The 26,454-nt window shown below is 39.8% G+C and overlaps 1 protein-coding gene across 3 annotated transcripts in view; it reads right to left on the reverse strand.

Moving 5' to 3' along the window:
- syt3 (synaptotagmin 3) overlaps nt 1-26,454 on the reverse strand; it is a 134,665-nt gene that overhangs the window by 57,495 nt on the left and 50,716 nt on the right. For all 3 annotated transcript variants that reach the window (XM_031905159.1, XM_012957212.3, NM_001199920.1), the window contains 1 exon segment: nt 1,490-1,910. In XM_031905159.1, the coding sequence (XP_031761019.1) occupies nt 1,490-1,910 (421 nt within the window).

A 26,454-nucleotide genomic window follows, 5' to 3' on the forward strand; every position in this document is an offset into this window, starting at 1 on the left:
GGCTCACTCAGCCAAAAAGGTTCCCGACCCCTGCCTTAAGCCCTATTAAAATTCTATGGTGCACCCAACAGACAGCCACTAATATAAGCAGGCTAAACAGAAGTCACTGACTTGCATTTACCTAGACAATAAAGACTAAAGATGGAGTCTTGATAAATACTGTACAGAAATTCTGTCTAGTTCTAATCAACAATGGAACAGAATTAATACACGGACTGTTAATAAGACACGCAGTGCTATATCTGCCTAGCCATTGTCCCAGTTTTATGCTGAAAGCTACAGAGAATTACACACACTGAATAGCGGTGGGCACATCTGTACATACAATGTATAAAAATAGTCTATAGGATAACGTACATGTATTCTGAATCATAACTAATGCAAATTTCTACATGCAGCCATGCCCAATTTCTTAATGAAAGAAACAATGTTACAGCCCGGACTGTATGGACTAGGGGCGCAACTGAAGGTTGCAAAGATGTCAGTCTTGCAGTGGTAATTTGCAAAAGATTTTTTTCCACCACACCCATAAACACTCTGGCCTCACCCCATTACACACCAACCATGCCTCCAGCTATGTCACAGCTCTATAAATCTTGGAGACTATAAAAACATATCTAAGAGGGTTTATAGATTAAAGGGGATCTAAACCCTCCATAAAACTGCCCCACTGTGCTCCCTATTTCTCTGGCCCATACCTACAAGTATGGAGGTGATAGAATCATACTGTGGGGGTGCATTTCATAACGAAGAAATGGGTATCTAAATAAAACAGTAGAAAGAATGGCTTACATACTGCAAGAAAATATGTCCTAAAAAAACAGAAGCTCGGCCAGAAATCCCTCTTTCAGCAGGGTAATGATTTCGAACACAAAGCAAAAGTAATTCTGGATTGATTCAAAAACAAAAAGGTGAATACCGTACAATGGCCTAGTGGCAGCCATGATCTCAGCTGAGCTGAGAATCAGTGGCTCTTACTATAAGCTGGAGCACACAAGCATCATGGGCATCCTGGAGAAGATCCCTCTACAAGAATGGGCCTCCTTCTAAAAGCCTGGAGCTACTTTAACAATAGCTGGGGGACCTTAGGTTGTGTATCGCTAAAATATGGATTGAAAACATCTAGTAACTCCAAAACATAATAATAATCACAGATGGGCCAAGTCACGTGCCCTGTCTACCCTACCCTGCAATTTGCCACGTTCCTATGCTTCTGCACAACTCAAGCTTAAACACCACAGGGCTCATTTACCCAAGTACAAAATACTTATCCATAACTGTAAACCTGATTTTTTTATTGGACACAATTTGGGACACAATAAGGCGCACTTTTATATTAAGATGCAAATTATTAGATTTTACCCAGTTTTTTGGCACTACTAACTAGCAAAATTTCTTCTATTGCATCTCATTCCAATATCTGTCTTCTGGCTTTTCCAACAATGTAATTTCTACAGTTTTATCATGCAAATAGTGAAGTGAGGTTTACCTGTTGGCTGGGGCTACATTTGCCGGGGCTACATTTGCCGGGGCTACATTTGCCGGGGCTATATTTGCCACTTGCTGGTGAGACTGAGCATATGGAATCTGAGATTCCTTGGGCGGTTGGCTATCCACAGGTATGTCAGGAGATGTCTGACTAATTTTAATGTTGGTTTCTGGGTAGGAGTCCATATCTAAATAGGAACGTTCAGGCATCTCAGGTCCAAGCTCCACACGGTCTGCTAGCAAGTCCCCATAGTGAGAGTGATGGAGATGGCCATGATGTCCATGATCTTTGCGTTGTGTCTGTGAAGAACCTTTGTCCCTCCATGGAATCCAACACAACTTCCAGGAAACAAAGAGTGAGACTCCTAATAAAACAATCCCGCAGAAGGTGACAATAACTGACAGCAGGCTGACGGACACATCTGGAAAACAAAACAAAACCAAATGAAACAGTGTAAGTACCTCAGAGAAGAGTTTAGCAACAGAGCAAATATTATCTATATTTGTGGCTTTCAGGGCTTTACTCCCACCGCGTTAAACAATCTGCCTCTTAGTATCTAATTAACTAAATATATCTTGCAGAATACAGGTATGGGGCCCCTTATCCGGAAACCCAGTATCCAGGAAGTTCAGAATTACAGAAAGGCCATCTCCCATAGACTCCATTATAAGCAAATAATTTGAAATTTTAAAAATCATTTCCCTTTTCTCTGTAATAATAAAACAGTACCTTGTACTTGATCCCAACTAAGATATAATTACCCGTTATTGGGGGCAGAACAGACCTATTGGGTTTATTTAATGGTTAAATGATTCCCTTTTCTCTGTAATAATAAAACAGTACCTGTACTTGATCCCAACTAAGATATAATTACCCCTTATTGGGGGCAGAACAGTCCTATTGGGTTTATTTAATGGTTAAATGATTCCCTTTTCTCTGTAATAATAAAACAGTACCTGTACTTGATCCCAACTAAGATATAATTACCCCTTATTGGGGCAGAACAGCCCTATTGGGTTTATTTAATGGTTAAATGATTCCCTTTTCTCTGTAATAATAAAACAGTACCTGTACTTGATCCCAACTAAGATATAATTACCCCTTATTGGGGGCAGAACAATCCTATTGGGTTTATTTAATGGTTAAATGATTCCCTTTTCTCTGTAATAATAAAACAGTACCTGTACTTGATCCCAACTAAGATATAATTAATCCTTATTGGAAGCAAACCAAGCCTATTGGATTTATTCAATATTTAAATGATTTTTAGCAGACTTAAGTTATGGAGATCCAAATTATGGAAAGATCCCTTATCCGGAAAACTCCAGGTCCTGATCATTCTGGATAACAGGTCCCAGACCTGTATTATAAAATGATCAGCCGTATAGGTGTGGCTATAATATTTAATTATAAATACCATATATATTTATATACATATACACACACATGGGAAAGGAAGTTAAGAGTAGTTGACAGAGCAGTTATAACAGATTGGGGGCAAAAATAAAAATGTACTTAAAAGCAAGAGTTTTCAAAATATAAAAGGCTTATAAAAAAAAAATCAGAAGACACCTCAGAGATGAAAAGTGCTGACAGATGACAGGAGAGGTTAGTCCCAGGGGGCAGAGTGGAGATTAAAGAGAAATATGCTTGTTGTACAATGCAGACTGTGCACCCTGGCTCTGATCATTTATTCCGCTTTTGTGGCCCTGCTCTCCTTCTTAGCCTGCTATCTGGGGGGGCTGTTGTCTGGGCAGATGAGAAGTTACTACAGCAGAACGACAGCAGCTGCAGATGCAAATCTGATGGGCAGCAAATCAATGCTGAGATCACAGGAAGTCTTTCTTTTGGCTGATAAACTATTGATTACGGACACACCAAGGCAGACAAGAAGCAGCAGTGCTCAAAAGAGCAACGTGCATAGGCAGCATAGCTATCTGCAGGGCTTGCACGGGGGTCTTCTACTCATACAGCAAAGTACTAGCACTGCCTCCCTATAGACAAACTAATGTCTGGGAAATGTCTAATGTAAAGGGACAGTTCAAGGCTCTTGAAAAATTTAACACATTCTAGTATTTACATAACATTAACAGCAATTCTAAATGTTTTTTTTTCTACTATAATTGGAGAAATGTTATACAGGTATGTAGTGATGAACAAATTTTTTCGCCAGGCATGGATTCACTGCAAATTTCCACATTTTGCCAAACTTCCATAAAAATTCGCTGCGCATCAAAATGGGCACATTCGCGTAAAAAAGGGCGCTGACGCATCAAAAAAGTGTGAGCAAAAAAAATAAAATAAAAAGATGCATGTGACCAAAAAAAAATCGTGCAACAAATGTGCCAATTTTATGGCAAAGCGAAACGGGACAGATTTGCTCATTACTACAGGTATGGGATCCGTTATCCGGAAATCCATTATCCAGAAAGCTCCGAAGTATGGAGAGCCCATCTCCCATAGACTCCATTTTAATCAGATAATTTAAATTTTTCAAAACAATTTCCTTTTTCCCTGTAATAATAAAACAGTAAAAAAAAATAAATATATATATATATATAATTCGTAATGGAGGCAAAACAGTTCTATTGAGTTTAATTCATGTTTAAATTATTTTTTTAGTAGACTTAAGTTATGGAGATTCAAATTACTGAAAGAGCTCTTATCCGGAAAGCCCCAGATCCCAAGCATTCTGGATAATAGGTCCCATACCTGTATAACCAAGCAGTACCCAGACTCACAGCCAATGCTTTAAACATTCTTTTAAAGGAACAGTAACACCAAAAAATGAAAGTGTATACAAATAATTAATATATTATGTACTATTGCCCTGCACTGGTAAAAGTTGTGTGTCTGCTTCATAAACACTACTACAGTTTATATAAATACCCTGCTGTGTAGCCATGGGGGCAGCCATTTAAATTGAAAAAAGGAGAAAAGGCACAGGTTACTAAGCAGATAACAGATAAGTAGCATAGATTCCCATTGTATTCTACAGAGTTTATCTCTTATCTTCTTATGTAACCTGTGCCTTTTCTCCTTTTTTCAATTTAAATGGCTGCCCCCATGGCTACACAACAGCTATTTCTATTAACTACAGTAGTCTTTCTGAAGCAAAAACACAACTTTTACCAGTGCAGGGCAACAGTACATTATATTTTAATTATTTTAAAACATTTTTATTTTTTAGTGTTACTGTTCCTTTAAGACTGAGGATGCATCAGGCTATAGACAGGTCTGCTTGGGCCCCAGTTGGTCCAAAAGCCCAATGATCAGAGCCTTGGGGAGCTCCCCCTATAAAGAGAAGTTGACCTGTAGACAATACTAGGGGCAGATTTATCAAAATTCATGTTTGTGTAATTGTCATGTTAAATGTTCACGAAAAAAATGTGAAAATAGCAAATTTTCGTGTAAGAATTTTTGTGCTACAAAAAAAAACAAAAAAACACATAAATCTCTAAAACAACAAACTGAATAAAGATTTGCCTAGGACAACTTCCATTTACTTCTACAGGACCATGACAGCTTCTAGATTGTGTATTTTTACTTTTGGATTTGTCGCAGGAAAAAATTCTGTTTTGGGGAGATACCCAAGCAAACTGGAGGATGAAAGCGAGAGATTTGGAATCTTTGTCTGTTTACGCAACTGAGGTAACAGCTAATGAAGGCTTCCTTTTTAATAAGATCCAGTTCTAGATATATAACTATTGATGCATGTAAAAGAGACTAGAACATGTCATGGTAGACAAAGATCGAAGATAGATAGAAATAAAATTAATGCTAATGATACACTAGGGGGCTGATTTACTAACCCACGAATCCGACCCGAATTGGAAAAGTTCCGACTTGAAAACGAATATTTTGCGACTTTTTCGTATGTTTTGCGATTTTTTCGGATTCTGTACGAATTTTTCGGATCCAATACGATTTTTGCGTAAAAACGCGAGTTTTTCGTATCCATTACGAAAGTTGCGTAAAAAGTTGCGCATTTTGCGTAGCGTTAAAACTTACGCGAAAAATGCGCAACTTTTCGCGTAAGTTTTAACGCTACGCAAAATGCGCAACTTTTTACGCAACTTTCGTAATGGATAGGAAAACTCGCGTTTTTACGCAAAAATCGTATTGGATCCGAAAAATTCGTACAGAATCCGAAAAAATCGCAAAACATACGAAAAAATCGCAAAGTACCGATCATTACGAAAAAAACGCAATTGGACTCCATTCGACCCGTTCGTGGGTAAGTAAATCAGCCCCTAAATGTTAGTGTGTTGGGGGATCCTTAATGGAGAAGGATCTGGGGTTTTTGTAGATAACAAGTTGTCTAATTCCAGGCAGTGTCATTCTGTGGCTACTACAGCAAATAAAATGCTGTCTTGTATAAAAAGGGCATTGACTCAAGGGATGAGAACATAATTTTGCCCCTTTATAGGTCCCTGGTAAGGCCTCACCTTGAGTATGGGGGCAGTTTTGGGCTCCAGTCCCTAAGAAGGATATTAATGAGCTGGAGAGAGTGCAGACATACAACTGGACTGGTAAGAGGAACAGAAGAATTCAAATTTGAGGAAAGACTGTCAAGGTTGGGGGTTTTCTTTGGAGAAAGGGCACTTACGAGAGCACATGATTACACTTTATAAGTACACATGCAAGTAGACATTATAAACAGATATTGACAGATCTTAATTTCCCCTAGAAAATCAGAGACCCCTCCCCTTTAGACCTGAGAAACGGAATTTGCATTAGAAGCAGCGTAGGTGGTTCTTCACATTGAGGGCAGTGAGGTTGTGGAATGCCCTTTAAGAGTAGCTTAGACGGCTTCTTAAACAAGCACAATATACAAGGCTATTAGGATCATAAGATCTACAATTAGTTTAGAAGACGTACCAGTATATATAGTTGTTTTTTACCAATGTATAGATAGATCTGCACATGTAGGTGTATCTGCACTGCAGGGGTTGAACTTGATGTCTGTTTTCAATCAATATTAACTATGTAATTATGTTAACTACAGTCAGAAAAGAATGTGCTAATTTAGGTACTATGGAGCAACAAGCCATTTTTAATTTGCATTCACTGTAGTAGAAAATGGCAGAGTTAAGCATGGTTACTATGTGGTTGCTTAGAGTAAATTAAAACCACTTTAACAGTTAAATACTCTGAAGAAGTCTAACATAGAGCAACTCTACCCTCATTTTAAAGACTTGAGTCCCTTAACCCTACTCATGCCCCTCTGTAGAGTTATAGGCATTTCAATAAAATACCTCAGCAATGTCCATTTATGGGGTTCCTTGCTCTGACCTCACAAGGATCTTGGGGTGGAGTCACCTGTCTTATAAATAAATAGCAGATGCCATCATACTTTTCTGTCCCAGAAATCACTCATAAATAGGCTCCATACCATGCTCTAATTATCCACTATATGCCTACAATGTATGGCAGGGATCCCCAACCTTTTTAACCAGTGAGCAACATTTAATTATAAAAAAAAGTTGGGGGGCAACACAAGCATAAAAAAAGTTCCTGGGGATGACCAAAAAAGGCTGTAATTAGTTATTTTGTAGCCCCTATGTGGACTGGCAGACTACAGCAGGCTCTATTTGGTATAGTACCCATGGTCTTTATGCCTCCAAAACTTGCCTCCAAGTTAGAAATTCAAGAATGAAGACCTGCTTTTAGGCCACTGGGAGCAAGATCCAAGGGGTTGGGGTGCAACATGTTGCCCCGTGCCACTGGTTGGGGATCGTTGATGTATGGGAACAACAGCTCCCACCACAGTGAAGCTAAACAAACCAAAAACCCTTATATTTAAAATTTCAAAGCACAATGTGTATACCTGCCATCTTAAATGTATGGGGGAAAGGTAATAATGATGCAAAGTTTGCTTCTGGTCTTGTACTGATATCAACCAGCAAGTAGTAGTAGTAGAATGTACTTGCTGGATATCTCACTGGTTGCTCTGGATTACTAGACATGCACATACTTTGCCCCTTTTATTACATTGTCCTGATAGTTTAATAATACATAACAGACACAGGGATAGACCTGTACCGTGTACACACACATAGTAGGGTTAAAAGATCAATGAGTGCAAATGGATGTTTAAGATGTCTCCCTGGGCTGTGCCACTCTTTATGTCCACTCTCTCTCCTGATAGCTTCTAAATTATGGATTATTTTGTTCTTTCAGTCTGATGAATTATAGATCGGCATATGTTCAACAGATATTTTATTTACTCTAAATCACCAGCCAAAGCCGGTAGTGATACTTAGTTCCTGATCACAAAAAGAACTGTCTTATACCAAGACAATGCTAGGACACCCTCAGTGTTGAAATCATAAAGTTACACCTCTTTATGAGCAGCTTTGGGTTAAAGGGCACCTACCATAATAAAATGTAACTATTTTTGAAACTATTTTTGCATGAAAACACCCCTGGTAAGCGCTATGCCCCCACACAGGAGATGGCTCCCAATGTGGGCGGCTGTGTTGGGGCACACATATGTGCATAATGTGAGATTGCTCCAGCTTGCCTATCATGCACATGCCTGTGATGTATGTTTGGTAGATGTATCATCTGATCCTGCCGCACTTGCTCAATATACACATGCTAATTCCCCCAACATGGCTGTCTGCACCAGGAGCTCCCCCCAGTGTGGGTGATACAGCACTCCCAGTGGCATTATTGTCCCAAAATACTATTGTATCGCCTAACCAGAGTTTTGTTTGTATTGTTCTGCCACCCCCACCCCCCACTCAGGTGGAGGAAACAATTGTACTAATTTTCCTCCTTTTCTCACCCAACTTCTTTACTCTCCTAGGCTCTTTTATTTACATGCTAGCATCTATCCTTCCATCTATTTCTCCTCTTGTTCCCATTCAGAAATAGGGAATGACCATGAAACAGGCCAAAAGGTCAGGAGCAGGAGGGCTCACTGACCCCTGGGCCCACCGGTAGTTTTCCTGGTATCCTGGTGGGCCAGTCCGACACTGATTGTACTATTATGGAAGCCCTTTAAAGGAACAGTTCAGTGTAAAAATTAAACTCAGTAAAATGGATAGACTGCGCAAAATAAAAAATATTTGCAATACAGTTAGTTAGGCAAAAATATATAAAGGCTGGAGTGGGCAGGTATCTAACATAATAGTCAGAACACTACTCCCTGCTTTCAGCTCTCTAACCTCTTAGTTAGTCAGCGATTTTAGGGGGGCACATGGGACATATCTGTTCAGCTAGTTTGTGAGCACGCAGGTCAGATTGAAATGCAAACTAACTGAACAGTTATGTCCCATTACTCCCCTCCAAGTCACTGATTGGTTACTGACAGCTAACAGCTTAGAGAGCTGTAAAGGAGGAAGTAGTCTTCTGGCCATTATGTTAGACATCTGCCCACTCCAGCCATTATAGATTACATTTTTGGCTAACTGTATTAAAAATATTTTTTTATTTTGTGCAGTCTATTTTACCCAGTTTCCGTTTCACATTGAACTGCTCCTATAAATGTGTCTAAAGTCTATATTTAAAGACGAATGCTTCCTAAATATTCCTTGAACCTCCTTGAAGGTAAATTAGAGTTAAATCTGAGGTGAAGATATGTTTTGCTGTTGTGGATATTATGTGGAGATGAACTACATTTTCCCCAAATGTTCTCTGTCCCTCAGTCCCACATCTTGGGAACCATTGATTCAGACCCATCTGAGATTCTCCATCACCTAACCTAATGGACTTCATCCATCTGAACTTATATTTTTGAAACATGATGTCAGTAGCCCCAATCAGGTGTCTCATTTACACTTGGAAAGAACTAAATCTATGGGGTATTTGCGATTGACTATTTAAGATACAATTGTGTGCATACATTTTCCATTATTCCTTCAAGTCCTTCCTTCAAGGACAAGTGAAGCCAAAATAGTATCAAATTCATTAATTTGCATTAGCCGACCAGCTATTTCTCAGAAATCCTGTTAGCAAAGTCTTTTGAGAATTCCATGAATTTCAAGGAAAAAGAATAAAATCAAAGGACCAAATCAAACTTGACCTTCCACTTCAAATGACTAGATGGAATCTGTCTGAGGAAGAATTGAAGGGAAAAGGGGAAGAGGTCGATCAGCAAGATAGATGGATTCAATCACAACACTCAATAATAAACTATAAGGAGCCTGGAGACCCAAACAGACTTAAAATGGGTTGAACAGTAAATAATAATAATAATACATAATGATAAATATACCAAGTTGTTCCTGTTTCCATCTTCCAGTTCATGCCAACCGGTTATGACTAGATGCCCATAGGCTTGACGTGGTCTTTCAAAATATTTGTATGGCCCCCTAAACAAATGCATATGGGCAACAGTCCCTATTAAGGAGATTCTCATTAGTGTATTTTCTCAACATCACTGCATTTATATGGAGTAACAACAAGAAGCTAGAATAGTGGTTGTCAAGTTATTCCAGTTCAAGCCCCCTTGCAGGTCTATGCTATGGTTAGGAGCCCCCATATCTTATAAAATGGGTGCAGATATGGGAGCACACTTGTTAAAGCCGCACAAACTGATTTTGCAACGGAGCCGCACACACAAACATATGCAGTCAGGGAGCTTACCCCATTTATTGTGTGTATCCTGACAAAGGGAGGGTATATCCCCCCCGAAACGTTGATCAAGGTGGTCACAATAAATGGGGTAAGCTCCACGACTGCATATGTCTGTGTGTGCGGCTCTGTTGCAAAAACAGTTCGATTGTGCATATATGGGAGAACACTAATATACGAGGCATTCAGCCATACCAAGAAGTACAAGTAGTACAGCAAATACAGTGGCTTGCAAAAGTATTCGGCCCCCTTGAACTTTTCCACATTTTGTCACATTACAGCCACAAACATGAATCAATTTTATTGGAATTCCACGTGAAAGACCAATACAAAGTGGTGTACACTTGAGAAGTGGAACGAAAATCATACATGATTCCAAACATTTTTTACAAATAAATAACTGCAAAGTGGGGTGTGCGTAATTATTCAGCCCCCTGAGTCAATACTTTGTAGAACCACCTTTTGCTGCAATTACAGCTGCCAGTCTTTTAGGGTATGTCTCTATCAGCTTTGCCCATCTACAGACTGAAATCCTTGCCCATTCTTCTTTGCAAAACAGCTCCAGCTCAGTCAGATTAGATGGACAGCGTTTGGGAACAGCAGTTTTCAGATCTTGCCACAGATTCTCCATTGGATTTCATCCATCTTCCCATCAACTCTGACCAGCTTCCCTGTCCCTGCTGAAGAGAAGCACCCCCAGAGCATGATGCTGACACCACCATATTTGACAGTGGGGATGGTGTGTTCAGAGTGATGTGCAGTGCTAGTTTTCCGCCACACATAGCGTTTTGCATTTTGGCCAAAATGTTCCATTTTGGTCTCATCTGACCAGAGCACCTTCTTCCACATGTTTGCTGTGTCCCCCACATGGCTTGTGGAAAACTGCAAACGGGACTTCTTATGGTTTTCTGTTAACAATGGCTTTCTTCTTGCCACTTCTTGGAACAGTGCTCCATGGGATGTTCAAGGCTTTGGAAATCTTTTTGTAGCCTAAGCCTGCTTTAAATTTCTCAATAACTTTATCCCTTACCTGTCTGGTGTGTTCTTTGGACTTCATGGTGTTGTTGCTCCCAATATTCTCTTAGACAACCTCTGAGGCCGTCACAGAGCAGCTGTATTTGTACTGACATTAGATTACACACAGGGGCACTCTATTTAGTCATTAGCACTCATCAGGCAATGTCTATGGGCAACTGACTGCACTCAGACCAAAGGGGGCTGAATAATTACGCACACCCCACTTTGCAGTTATTTATTTGTAAAAAATGTTTGGAATCATGTATGATTTTCGTTCCACTTCTCACGTGTACACCACTTTGTATTGGTCTTTCACGTGGAATTCCAATAAAATTGATTCATGTTTGTGGCTGTAATGTGACAAAATGTGGAAAAGTTCAAGGGGGCCGAATACTTTTGCAAGCCACTGTACATATTCACATTACACCTCACTTCAATCGACCTTCAAACTGGGCTTTCAGAGGTGTCTAGGACAGCAAATTGCCTTGCTCCCCAATTCTCACCTTATCTAAATTCCCCCAACACCCGCCAAACCTGCCCCAGCCCAAGAAGACCATTTCCACAATTTTGGAACCACTGAGCTATAAGCAGGTTTCCAGGAAGTAAAAAACAGAGGGGGAGGGGTAATACTTCCCGTTTGTTAAAGAAGTCTATTTTCCTCTAGAACATCCAAAAAGAAAATAACATTAATTCAAGATAAAGTCTTTAGGGATGTATCCCAGGGATGTCTTATCTTGGACTGCAGAAATGACTTAGGATGATTGATCAGAAGAACAGATACGTCAAGGGTTCTTTGGCACCCAAAGGTTTAAAAATCTATTCAGTTATTCATGATGGGTTAACATCACAACAAACATACAAGGCTGGAACAAATTAGCCATGGATAAGCTTTTACCTTTAAATAAAAACTGAAAAGACCACTTAGGATCGATAAAGTAAAACAGATTGACCTTGACTGCACGACAACGTGAGTATAGAATAGTGGTTTTTCTAAAAAAACATAAAAAACAAGTAAACCCAATGGAAGAGCTGCACAGTGAGCTGCACAAATGCTACTGGGTTTAAAGGGAACCTGCCACCATATGAAATAATTCCAAATCATTTTTTATTATGTTAGTGGAGGAAAAAACTTTTTTTTTTATTACTTTGCAAGGGACTATTATTATATATACAGCTTTTTATGTCTAGTTGACAGGTCCCCTTTAAGTTTTGGCACTTTTGTTGAGTGATTATTGGTTGAGGTTGCACAGATACCATACCAACTATTATTGTAGCCTTGCCTTACAATCTTAAACTCAGGCCTATTGAGTTTCTTTCCAAGGAGCTACAAGATCATGACAGACTAAGCTGTGAGTTGTGTTGCTCCTCTAGCACAAAATAACCTGGAATCCGTAGCCGCCACTAATCAAGCTTTTACTGAAGGCAAAATAATATTTTATAACAGTTTTAGCATGTCTGGGACTTTTGCCCAACAATTAATCATTTCCGTGAATGTTTTTGTTCCCCAGCATAACGTTTAATTGCTATGCTGTCTGTAAAGGTGAGCTCAAGCCGTCTCATTTCTCAGTAAATCTATAAACATCAAGGTCACCTGCAAAAAGTCACCCCCACAAATGCAATCCGCAAATCTTCCCCCAATTTTTCCTATAGATGTGCATCCTGGTAGCAAAAAAACTAACCAATAATTAATTGGAGAAACAAAATAAGAGGAGGGAAAGATGACTGGCAGCACAGTCATATACTTATTATACAGGGAAAAATGTACCCCTACTGGAAAATATAAGGATTTTAGAAGTCCCCGAGTAGTATGAAGACCATATAGACACTGAGCAGTTTTGCTTTTATACAGGTCATGGAACTCTAATATCCTCATATTGTACAATAGTGGGTACAATTTATTAATATATACATGTTTCGGTGAGTCATGTGACAGAAATGACATAGTAACATAGTAACATAGTAAGTTGGGTTGAAAAAAGACATACGTCCATCAAGTTCAACCATAATGCCTATACCTAACCTGCCTAACTACAAGTTGATCCAGAGGAAGGCAAAAAACCCCATCTGAAACCTCTCTAATTTGCCTCAGAGGGGAAAAAATTCCTTCCTGACTCCAAGATGGCAATCGGACCAGTCCCTGTATCAACTTGTACTAAGAGCTATCTCCCATAACCGTGAATTCCCTCACTTGCTAAGAATCCATCCAGCCCCTTCTTAAAGCTATATAATGTATCAGCCAGCACGACTGATTCGGGGAGGGAATTCCAGAACCTCACAGCAAAAAATCCTTTCCGAATATTTAAATGGAACCTCCCTTCTTCTAAACGGAGTGGGTGCCCTCGTGTCCGTTGGAAGGACCTACTGGTAAATAAAACATTAGAAAGGTTATTATATGATCCCTTTATATATTTATACATAGTTATCATGTCACCTCTTAAGCGCCTCTTCTCCAGTGTAAACAGACCCAACTTGGCCAGTCTTTCTTCATAACTGAGACTTTCCATACCCTTTACCAGCTTAGTTGCCCTTCTCTGGACCCTCTCTAACTCAATAATGTCCCGTTTGAGCACTGGAGACCAGAACTGAACAGCATATTCTAGATGGGGCCTTACCAGCGCTCTGTAAAGGGGAAGAATAACCCCCTCCTCCCGTGAATCTATACCCCTTTTAATACAGCTCAGAACCTTGTTTGCCCTTGCAGCTGCTGCCTGGCATTGCTTGCTACAGCCAAGTTTATTATCTACAAGGACTCCAAGGTCCTTCTCCATTATGGATTTGCCTAGTGCAGTCCCATTAAGGTTATACGGGGCTTGCATATTTTTACATCCCAGGTGCATGACCTTACATTTATCCACATTAAATCTCATCTGCCACTTAGCTGCCCAGATTGCCAGTTGGTCAAGATCCTGCTGCAGGGATGTCACATCCTGGATAGAATTGACTGGTCTGCAGAGTTTTGTGTCATCTGCAAACACTGATACATTACTCATAATACCCTCCCCTAAGTCATTTATGAACAAATTAAACAAAAGTGGACCCAGTACAGAACCCTGAGGGACCCCACTGAGGACCTTATTCCAAGTAGAGAATGTGCCATTAACAACCACCCTCTGTACCCGATCCTGTAGCCAGTTTTCTATCCATGTGCAAACGACTTCACTAAGACCAATAGACCTTAGCTTAGAAAGCAGTCGTTTGTGGGGAACGGTATCAAAAGCTCTGTTTAAAAGTGTATTGTATATATTATATCTATATAATATTGTTGTTGGGCAAAGTCAGGTGTCTTGGCCTAAATATGTCTTGAATATATGAAGCACACATATAAAGGAAAATAACGCACAAATATGGATAAGGGATCTTTCAGTTCACCACACCATAACTCTTCTTCACATCATTTTAACATGACTTAAACCCAATAGGATTGTTTTGCCGCCAATATGGATTCATGCAGCTTAGTTACCTTCAAGTACAAGCTACTGTTTTATTTTTTCAGAGAAAAGGGAAATCATTTATAAAAATCTGAATTACTTGCTTAAAATATACTCTATGGGAGATGGCCTTCCCATAATTCAGATCATTCTAGATATTGGGTTTCAGGATAAAGGATCCCATACCTATATATATATATATAGAGAGAGAGAGAGAGCACCAATCTTTGGCTTAAAAAAAACCATGACAAGCCTTAACTTTTCAAAATTAAAAAGTAAAGTAAAGTAAAAATCTCACCCGTTCCATGGGAAGAGTTTCTTCACCATTCAAAAAAAGTGTTTTTTATATCCCGATCATGAAAAGAAGGTATGCTCGCATTAAGGCAATTAAAAAGATTTTAAAAAGGATCGAAAAAGCGATTGCGTAAAAGTCGTGATCACTTTTAGTCTCCCAAAAATGTGATTTTTCAATAAATATGCCTCTTTGTGTTGCACTCAGGCATATATAAGAGATTGGTGGCACACTATATATATAATATATTGAGAATAATGGAAATGACTTTAAATATGTACATGAATAACATGCATGCATTTTGTTTTGGCCTGACTGCACCATATATTTTTCTAAAATGTCAGGCCCCTTCCCCCTTCTATAGCCGGCATCCTTCCATCTGCCTGTGCCATAACTCTTCCTGTTTATTACACAGTTATGAGCATCCCAGATGCTGCCTCAATGGCACTCACATTCATACAGCTCCATCTATTTCTGTCTGTGAACTGCACATTCCTTTCATAGCTTTATAGCATATTCACGAGCTTTCGCTGAATTTCATTTGTATAACTGTAACTGCACTAAATTGCTCTGACCTCCACAGGTATTTGAGGGGTGACCATTACATGCCATAGCTGGGGATATACAGTACAGTATAGTAGATGCACTGATGAGCGGATTGCATTCCTTTCTGACTCTTATCCTTAATTCTTTCTCTATTCTCCCACCTCTTCTCTGTTTATCTCTGAATGTAGGGCCCTCCAGTCACACAGTTATACGCAGCAGTGATGGACTCTATCCACTATTTGGGTGTAGTAGTACAGAATGAAACTTCATTTTTAAACACATTCTCTACATAATCACATTGTGGTCCCCAACCTTTTTTACTCATGAGCCACATGAAGTAAGATGTAAAAAGAGTTGGGGAGCAACAAAAGCATAAAAAATGTACCTGGGGGTTCCAAATAAGGGCTGTGATTGGTTATTAGGTAGCCCCTATTGGACTGGCAGCCTGTAGGAGGCTCTGTTTGGCAGTACACCTGGTTTATCTCCAAGCCAGGAATTCAAAAATAAGCCCCTGCTTTGAGGCCACTGGGAGCAACATCCAAGGGGTTGGGGAACAACATGTTATTCTCGAGCCACTGGTTGGGGATCACTGCCCTAAAGGATGAAAGCAAAGCTTATACAATCAAGGCTACTAAAGGCCACATGGGTAGAAGTAACGTTGGCATTATGAACTATCCTCACAAGTTTTAGCCACACAACACACAGAATCACCAACTCACTGCACTGGTGGTGCTGGTTTTCTCCTCTGACCAGTAAGGTTAAATCAGCAGTTGGGAAACTTACCCCATTCAAAGTTTCAGGAGGCGCAACCTACCCTTTTTTAGGATACATACACTAATACAAGTGACATCTTTAAGGCAAAAAAATCCCACCTCCAACTCCCAAAGTGGTAATTAATCCAAAATGAGGCTGTCAATTTTACAAAGAGTGCCAAAAATCCAATTTGCCAGGTACAAATTAAAACAACAAAAAAACAACATAAATGTTCTAATATTTTAATACAGTGTTTACTATCAAGTAGAGTAACCAAAACATTATAACCAGCTGGGCTATTAGCTTTATCGTTAAATATTCTGTTCCCATATTTAGGGGACACTGTTCAAAATACCTGGCTCATTGACTTTAGTTGACTTTTGCAATATTGATGGGTTTATATGGACTTTATGTTTCAATCCTCACCCTGGACACCAAGCTATACTATGGATTAATTGGACAACATGGGACTGAGGAAGTGGGAAGCGGGATTTGGTTTGCCCCCCCCCCATAAATGTTGATGCACAGGTGGTCACAATAAATGGGGTAACTTTCCCAACTGCACAACAATTATGAGTGTATGTGGCTTCTTTGAGTATCTACATCATGAACTTTCCTCTCATTATTGTCCTTATTTATGACCTCTGGACACGAACTTCTCACTCAACTATCTCCTGGTCCATAGCACCTTACTGTATTTCTCCTAATTATTATACAACTATAGGTCCTCCACCCAAATTACTGCTGCTACTGGGGAAGGGCTAGAAATGAGTCGGCCTTTAGCTAGGCATTATATCTAAATAAGGTTAACAAACCTGAGAGCTGTACAGCAAATATTAAAGGGATTATAGAATGTCCAACTCTTAGTGACTTTTCTATTGATCTTCATCATTTGTTTATTTATTTATCTATTAGTTTTTTTTAAATATTTGCCTTTTCTTCTGACTCTTTCAAAATGGGGATCACTGACCTCAGCAGCCAAAAACACTTGGTAAGGCTACAATTGTATTGTTATTGTTACTTTTTATAACTTATTTTTCTATTCAGGTCCTCTCTTATTCATATATCAGTTTCTCATTCAAACCGATCACTTGTTGCTATAGTAATTTGGTCCCTAGCAACAATAGCTGCTAAAATGCCAAACTGGAGAGCTGCTGAACAAAAAATGAAATAATTAAAAAAAACTACAAATAATAAAAAATGAAGACCAATTGCAAATCGTCTCAGATTATTACTCTCTACATCATACTAAAAGTTATGATGTGCCCACCCTTCAAACTGCAGTAACAAAAGGGAGATCAAATATTTTGGTTCTGGGGGTGCAATAATAAACCGTTTAATACACTGAAAAAACAATGAGAAATAAATAATACAACCCAAAGTGATTCTTGGCAGTGGGGGTACATTATTAGATCTCAGTTATAAACATTTACCTTGTTCACCCAACTTTGCAATACAGTATACAAGAGCTTTATTTCTTCTATGAACGCTTGTCCTTTAAATTATTCATTAGCAAAACATAGTTAAGTAGTCGGTGCAGTTTTATAGCCACCTAGGGTGCAAACTAAACCCCGAGTTATTGTAAAGCAGCCTATAAGCACACATTAAGTTAAGAAGAGTAATCCATTTACTCCAAATGCAGGCACATAGAAGTTAAAAGATCACTGAGGGAAACAATCTTATCTTTTACTCAACCCCTGTGGGGCTGCAGTCTGTAGATGATAAATCATTCCTGGTTGCTTTCTCAGCAGTAATAGGGGCCATTCCCAGCCCCTGTGGAGTGGTAGAACATCAACAATCGGAAATATTATTTGAATGAATCAGTGTATTATGGGAGTCATTTACAGAGACCCCGGACACAAATACGAGAGCACTAATAAGCACAAAAATGTAACTCTTAGGGCTCATTCAAAGAGCAATGGCACCCAGGATTTGACTGCGCTCTACGAGAAAGAGCACAGGGCTGGCTATCTAAGTGTTTAATGCCTGCCATTAGGCAAATGTTGGGTACAGGGCTCCATTGTGCCCCAGCTGACACTCCCTCGCTTGCATGTCTAACTTACGCACAAGCTAGGGGATGGTTGGGGGCGGCAGGGGAAACCTACATGCCTACCCCCACCTGATTCTCCTTAATACAGTGATGCCAAATGCAGGAGTCTATATATTCATCAGGGAAAACATGGCGCTCTGCACTCTGCCCTGCACTGCACATAAAAGACCTCTAAAATGCTCCAATATGTCGGGAAATGGGAAGCTTTTCCTTTAGTATGGCAGCTTCCACATCCAGACATTTCTAGTGATCATCTACAAGTAGGGTTTGCACAGTAGCAACATTACATGTAGATTTAATTATTTTAAACTATGTCAGATGTATAATACAGCGTACTTTAAAATGACGGTTGGTGGCCCTACTTTATTTCATAAAAAGGTTGCAGATATAGGAAAACATTGGTACAGGTATAGGATCTGGTATGCAGAATACTCGAGACCTACGGTTTTCTAGATAAGAGGTTTTTCTGAATTAATCTCCTTACCTCATAGACCCAATAGGATTGTTTTGCCACTAATAGGGATTGATGAAAACTGGGATCAAGCACAAAGAAGTGTTTAATTATTACAGAGAAAAAGGAAATCATTTTTATAGATGTGAATAATTTGATTAAAAGGGAGGCTATCGAACATGGACTTTCTATAGGATCCTATGCCTGTATATCAGCCATTTAGCCAAATATCTATCACAGCATATCAATTGTAATTTCAAAATTCATCTAAATAAAGCTTCTATACTGTATGGGCTTTCAAGTGTGTGTAGGAAAGCATTCTGCCCAAATCTCACCCACACAAGACTTTATGTAAAGCCCCCCCGGCCAGTGCTCCATGGCAATGAATCCTCCCAGAAAGCAATGTAATTCAGGTTTGGGACTGAAATATATAATGGCCTTTATGGATAAAATAATATGCAAGAAAAACAAGGAATCTACTATATCCTATATAACAGGAACAGAGTAGGAACGTTCTAGAAGAACAAATGTCACAGACATCATAAAGAACATTTTATATAGAGACATCCCCAAATGCAGAATGCCTATGATAGCAATGATGGAATATATTAGGTTGCAATAGAAGCATACATGTTATATATATATTGCTATCAATCTCTGCTACTGCAGAATAATAACCCTGACACTCTGCTTATCTTCCTCGCAGTCTCGTTGTTATTGTCTTTGCTGCTTTCTCTTCTAATCCTGCTGATATTTCAAATACTGTTTCATAATTCCCCCAGATAACGCCAGTGCATCATGTTTTAAGGTGGACCCGCTGGCACACAACAACATGTAAAAATAGTAACATTAACAAGGGATTCATGTTTGAAATGCAATTACCACCAACTGTCTAAAATGTAATGTATTTATTAGCACGGTAATGAAGTGATATATACACACTGAGAATGGTCTGTGGGATTCCTGCCTATTCTATATGTGGCTGATGTTACTGGTTAGTGACGCTCAATACGCTGCGTTATTTTTATTTAAGCTGCAATTCTTTATTCAAGTGCATTTACACACACCGGGGGCCACAAAATAGTTCCAGCTACTGCAGAAGGCAACATAAAGTATAAAGATTTACATCAACCAGTAGATGTCTAAATAACCCTCTCCGCTACAGTAAGGTTATACATATATCTATATACATATACCTATACATATAGGGGAACTCCACCCAAACACAACTTAAGCTTTTTGAAAAGAAAACATAATTTCAAGCAACTTTGCAATATACTGTACATCAATTAAAAAAACATGCAGCCTTTTCATGATATTTAATGTAATAATATGGTTTGTTAGTTCCCTAAGCCCCGCCCCCTGTTCCCCTGCTGATCTGGCTGACTACTGATTTGTTAGTTCAATAAGCCCCACCCCCTGTTCCCCTGCTGATCTAGCTGACTACTGATTTGTTAGTTCGATAAGCCCCGCCTCCTCTTCCCCTGCTGATCTGGCTGACTACTGATTTGTTAGTTCAATAAGCCCAACCTCCTGTTCCCCTGCTGATCAGGCTGACTACTTTGAGACTCATATAAAATGTAACAGTAGTCGACTATCCTCAGCCTGCCTTCAGCCTGAATCCTCCCAATCCCACAATTCCTTGCACATGTGATGTCAGTAAGGAAAGGAACATCACAGTGCAATGCATTGTGGGTTATGTAGATCCTGCATGCTGTCTGTAAGCTGTAGAGAAGTTATTACAATTAACATGATGTTTTATCAATGTTTTAGTCCCTCCTCCCCTGCCAGAATTTCAAATGATGCGGGAGGTAGGGATGCACCGAATCCAGGATTCGGTTTGGGATTTGGCCAAGATTCCTCCTTTTTTGGCAGGATTCGGGCGAATCCACGCTCCTGGCCGAACCAAATCCAAATCCTAAAAATCATGTGACTTTTTGTGACGTAAACACGTAAATTGTAAATTTTTGTGTGCACTGAGCGCCTGGCGACATTTAACCCTTCCAAAACCTAATTAGCATTAGGTATTCGGCCAGATTCTTTTACGAAGGATTCGGGAGTTCGGCCGAATACAAAAAAGTGGATTCAGTGCATCTCTAGCGGAAAGAGAAAAACTGTTTTGCAGCTGGATTTCAGCAAATAAAAATGGTATTTATTCATACTTTTTAAAGGAACAGATTACAGTGATAGGTATATGACAGTTTTCTGTGTTGTGTGTTCCCCTTTAAATTAACTGTAGATTAGGGGTCCCCAACTTTTTTTTACCCATGAGCCGCATTTAAATGTAAAAAGAGTCGGGGAGCAACACAAACATGAAAAATGTTTCTGGTAGTGCCAAATTAAGTAGCCCTTATGTGGACTCGCAGCCTATTTGAGGCTCTGCTTGCCAGTACAGATGTTTTTTTTTTGCATTCAAAACTTGCCTTCAAGCCAGGAATTCAAAATAAGCCCTTTTTAATGCCACTGGGAGCAACATACAAGGGGTTGGTGAGCAACATATGTAGATCTTAAGATTACAATAGCCTTGGATATTCTGATTGTTCAAGAACTCATCCAGGCCCCTCTTAAAGGCATTAACAGAGTCTGCCATCACAACATCACTAGGAAGGGCATTCCCCAACCTCACTGCTCTCATTGGATGGGCATAATGTCTAATGATTGAAAAACTTCAACAAACAACTATATACAATGTGCCTAATTGACAGTGACATATGTCCATGATAAAACTGTAGTCTTAGTGAAATGTATTGGTTAAGGTGATATAGATAGATGGGGGCAATTAATCCCTACACAGGCAGGTCAACAATAGGAATTGGGTTAGAGGGATCTATTGGGGTAAAAAATAAACTGTTGTTTATTTTGCAAACACATATGAAGGTGGGTTCTATTTTAACATATTTGTGGACCATTTACAGTCACTCAGCAGTAATACTGATCCCAGACAGGCAGTAATATCGATCGCAGACCGCACAATTAATATTGATTTTTGGTTATCGCCATGCTTACGTCTATGCAGTCTCTGGTGATCAGTTGGTCAATGATTAAAGTGTAGGTGGAAATACTATTTTTATGGACGGTAAGTTTAACTTTCGCCCTCTTTGAATTGGGAACTGTGTAGTTAGCAATGAGGAGGGTCACCTGTACTATCTACTCCCTGCCAAGGAGCAGTGACACTGCAATCACACCCCCTTTGGCTGCACTGATGGAAGGAATTGAGAGGAAGCAATGAAAGAATACTAGCTTCAGGTTTTTGTCTTCAACAGGAAAGAGTAGGACTATATTATATGGTGAAGGTGTAAGTTGGGAAGAAGTAGAACAAATATATTTAAAAGAGACAAGGTTTACCATCATAAGGCTACCATCAGTCCCTGTTTTAGGAGGACTGAACCTATTCCAGATATCTTGTCCCCATGGAAAACTGACCCCGGCAAATGTCCCCCCTTTTGAAAGCTGTCCCCATGGCAACAGAGCTTCCCCTCTAGCCAATCGTTGCTAGCCCAGGGCAGGAGGAAGGAGTGATCTACTGTCACCTGACTCCCTTCCTTTCTCCCACGTCCTCCAGACTTCCCACACCACCTTTTCTGTTTCTCATGGACGGAATATGTAAAAAATGATTTGAAGCTTTTCTAGGAAAATAAATTAAGATTAAAAAATGTGTGTGCAATGTTGGGTGGGTGTATGACAATGGGGAAGGGGACAAAAAGTGTGTATGCGAGTAAGTCTGCATAAAGGAGGCCCACTGTGTATGCCCCTAACTTTCCTGATTTCACTTTGCAAATCTGGTAATCTTAAGATACCCACCCCAAAAAAATTTTACTGAACATTGTTACAATACATTATTTCTTTTAGTTTTCATGATATTAGCAGTTTTACACTGCTAATATCATGAATTTGTAACTGGGGTGCCCACAGTCACCTGAAGCTTACATTAATTGATTACATAAGGCCAAAACACCAAGGGGTGCTCCTGTTCATTATATTAGTTCTATAAAATTGTTTTATAAAAAAGTAAATACATGTAAAATGCTCAGAAGAGTACACTGTGCAATTTTACCGGGAGTCGTTAGAGCAGATATAGCTTTATATAGCTGTTTTTTCCCACATCGGAGCAACTAGTAAACCAGTAGTAAAACCCAAGCTTTGCCTACATTTTCTCCTTTATCGCTGTGTGCACATCTGACTTTGTACTTGCACAACAGCGGTTTCACTTTACAGGAACAATTTTGCGTAAAAATGAAACTGGGTAAAAAAGACATGCGCAAAATAAAAAAAAGAGTTTTCAATATAGTTAGTTAGGCAAAAATGTAATCTATAAAGGCTGGAGTGGGCAGATGTCTAACATAATACCCAGAACACTACTTCCTGCTTTCAACTCTCTAACCTCTTAGTTAGTGAGTGACTTTAGGGGGGGCACATGGGACATAACTGTTTAGTTGGTTTGTAAACACGCAGGTCAGATTCAAATGCAAACTAACTGAACAGTTATGTCCCATATGCCCCCCCCCTCCAAGTCCCTGATTGGTTACTGACTGCTAACAGCTTAGTGAGCTGTAAAGGAGGAAGTAGTGTTCTGGCTATTATGTTAGACATCTGCCCACTCCAGCCTTTATATATAACATTTTTGCCTAACTAACTATATTAGAAATATTTTTTATTTAGCGCAGTCTATATATTTTACCGAGTTTGCTTTTTACACTGAACTGTTCCTTTAAGAGGATGTAGAAGGCAGTCTGCTTAATCATTGTCGGGTCTCTTCTGCCTCCTCATGTTCCCCATAGGTCCCCAGGGTGCATCCTTGTTGCTTTAATATGCAGGCAGCTTTACTATGCATGCAGGCAAGCCAGAACAAATGAAGATGTACAATAACCTCATTGAGGAGGTGACTCTAAATAGAAGCTGTTGGAATTCCCGTTGGAAGGGAAAGGAGCGTCTCTCTTGTTCCCACAGCTATGGCAGCTTCAGGGTTTATTAGCCAGCTGCTGTATAGACCCTCGCCTCAGCAATTAGGTTACAAACTCTAGAGGGAAAAGATTAACTGTGACTAACAATTCCAGTCTATTCCTGCAATACATTAGTTTTTTTTTCTGTTTTCTGCATTGCCCAGAAATCTGTTATCTGTTCCAAAAACCAGCAAAGCCATTCCCAGATGTCTTCTTTCAACCAGGTGACCTCTAAACGCTACCTGCCCTTTAGTTGCTATGGGTTACTAGACTTGGACAAAACTTTAGGGGCTATTTACAATACAGGAGGCAGTGTGCAAAGTGCAAAAAAGGCCACAAACGGCCCTAACGGGTCCTGCTATGCCTCCTGATGCTTCTTTCTGCACCGAATGCAAGATTTTGGATTCCCAGCATTCCTCGGGGTAAGTGAGCACTAAGGGTGCACTCTTGCACAATACTCTTAAGGGACGGTATACACCTAAAACACTTTTCCTAAAATATTAACACAATAAATAGGACTTATGTTGAAATTCCATTCAGTCTATTGTATTCATAAGTAAAAAAAAAAAAACTAATTATCCTATTTTGTAGCCAATTTGAAGCACTAATTTTAAGGCTGGGCTATTTTTACTGATCTTATCCCCTCCATTCCTTTATAAACAGAACCATTTATTTAAAGCTCCATATCTACCTTTGCACAATAAAACCCTCCCTTCTCTAAGCAGCAGCCTTTACACAACTCATTATCAGGGTCTTCTTAGTGGACTGGTAATATGTTTTATCTGCTCCTTTGAAGTTTGTTGGGATCAGGAAGTGACAGGAAGTACTAAAGTGAAACCAGCTTCATATTCATGTTTAGTGCCAGAAATATCAAAAACCATAAATGTTTCCTAAATAAAAGAATAGCACAAGCCCTATTTATTGAGCTCATATTGAAAATCTGTGTATACTGTCCCTTTAGATGCCAAAAATAATAATACCACTACTATAATAATACAAACATTCATCCCAGTTTGCAGCTCAAGGTCACTAACGGGTGCTGCTCTCCCCTGGGGCTAATAAGGCCTACAATCTAGTTAGACTGGGGCCATGGGGAATATGGAGATAAGCGGAGGGAAGAAATATGGGCCGGTTGTAGCTGCACAGATTACATGTCCAGATGGTAGCTGGCAATTAACCAACTTCCAAGGGTAAGATTCACAGAAAGAGCCCTGGTACATTAAATGCATACTGTCATCAATTAAGCACTTTGTTGTATTTATGCTTGCAATTAATGGTAAGTACAGCAGAGGATTCAGATCACTACAGAAACAAGTTAAATGGACACTATAGCATTTACTGCAGAAAGCAAGCTATTTAGTAAATTAAGGTAGTTTTAGTGAAAAAAATATATATTTATATTATTAAAAGGTAACAGTCAAATTGCTGCACAGGGAAATGTAACCCTCCAACATTTTTCAGGATTTTGTATTTATACCCATGGCAGGGGCGCAGTAACGGTGTGGGCATTATCAGGCGTGGGCAAAATCAGGTGTGGGCATAATCAGATGTGGGCATAATCAGGTGTGGGCATAATCAGACGTGGGCATAATCAGGTGCGGGTATAATCAGGCGTGGGCATAATCAGACGTGGGCATAATCAGGCGTGGGCATAATCAGGCGTGGGCATAATCAGGAGTGGGCATAATCAGGTGTGGGTATAATCAGGCATGGGCATAATCAGGTGTGGGCATAATCAGGTGCGGGTATAATCAGGTGTGGGCATAATCAGGTGTGGGTATAATCAGGCATGGGCATAATCAGGTTTGGGCATAATCAGGTGCGGGTATAATCAGGAGTGGGTATAATCAGGTGTGGGCATAATCAGGCATGGGCATAATCAGGTGCGGGTATAATCAGGTGTGGGCATAATCAGGTGTGAGCATAATCAGGAGTGGGCATAATAAGGCGTGGGCATAATCAGGTGTGGGAATAATCAGGCGTGGGTATAATCAGGTGTGGCCATTGCATGGCATGAGCATGGCACAGAAACCTCACAGATTTTGTTCCTGGAAGGTTGACATCTCTGTGGAATCCAAATGAGTGAAGTGAAATGTATATGTACATACACCTCAGGGGAAAGACAATGGGGCTCATTTACAGTTGTGTAACTATAGAGGAAGCAGACCCCGCGGGGGGCCTGGAACACAGAGTCTGTTTCCTTTATAGTTGTAGAAACTATAGTGCCCAGTCCCTCGCCTCACTCACTTACCCTGTGAGCAGGGTGGGCAGCTGGGTACAGGGGGTGGGCTTGCTTGGGTCACTCCACAGATTTTTTGGAAGGCTTGGGGTAGTTACGCCACTGGTGCAAAACTGCAGATTGGTGCAAATTGCTAATTACAGCCAATCAGAACTTTGAAGTCATATACTAACTGGTAACAGACTGATCAAAACTAATTACATTGTGGTTGGTCTGGGCACCTACCTTTATAAATCAGCACTTATGAGTCCAGGGATGCTTCCCATCTGCCTGCCTTTGTTCTGATTATTCTATATTCCACTTTCTCACCTTTATTCATTGCTACGCTCAGCGCCCTGCCTTCACTAGTGGTAAATAATTCAGTGTCTATAGTCAGTGACTTCACTCTATTTGTAACAAACAGGTTACATGCACGCTCTATTGATTTCCCTTCTTGGGCCGCGTGTCTCCCTTCTCTTCCATAAAGACTGTACAACTGCGTCCTCTGTGCAAATGTCATTGCCTTTATAAGAAGCGGCTGCACGTATTCCCCTGTATCTGGCCTCGGGAACGTTGTTACGGTGTCTCTCTCTCGATGTCTCTTGCCTTGAGAGTGCAAGGGGTTACTGGTTTACTGTAGATTGTGTTGAACTGATAAATTACATATTCATATTTTGTGCGATAACT

This window comes from Xenopus tropicalis, chromosome 7 (genome assembly GCF_000004195.4).
Source record: "Xenopus tropicalis strain Nigerian chromosome 7, UCB_Xtro_10.0, whole genome shotgun sequence".
Classification (NCBI taxonomy): domain Eukaryota; kingdom Metazoa; phylum Chordata; class Amphibia; order Anura; family Pipidae; genus Xenopus; species Xenopus tropicalis.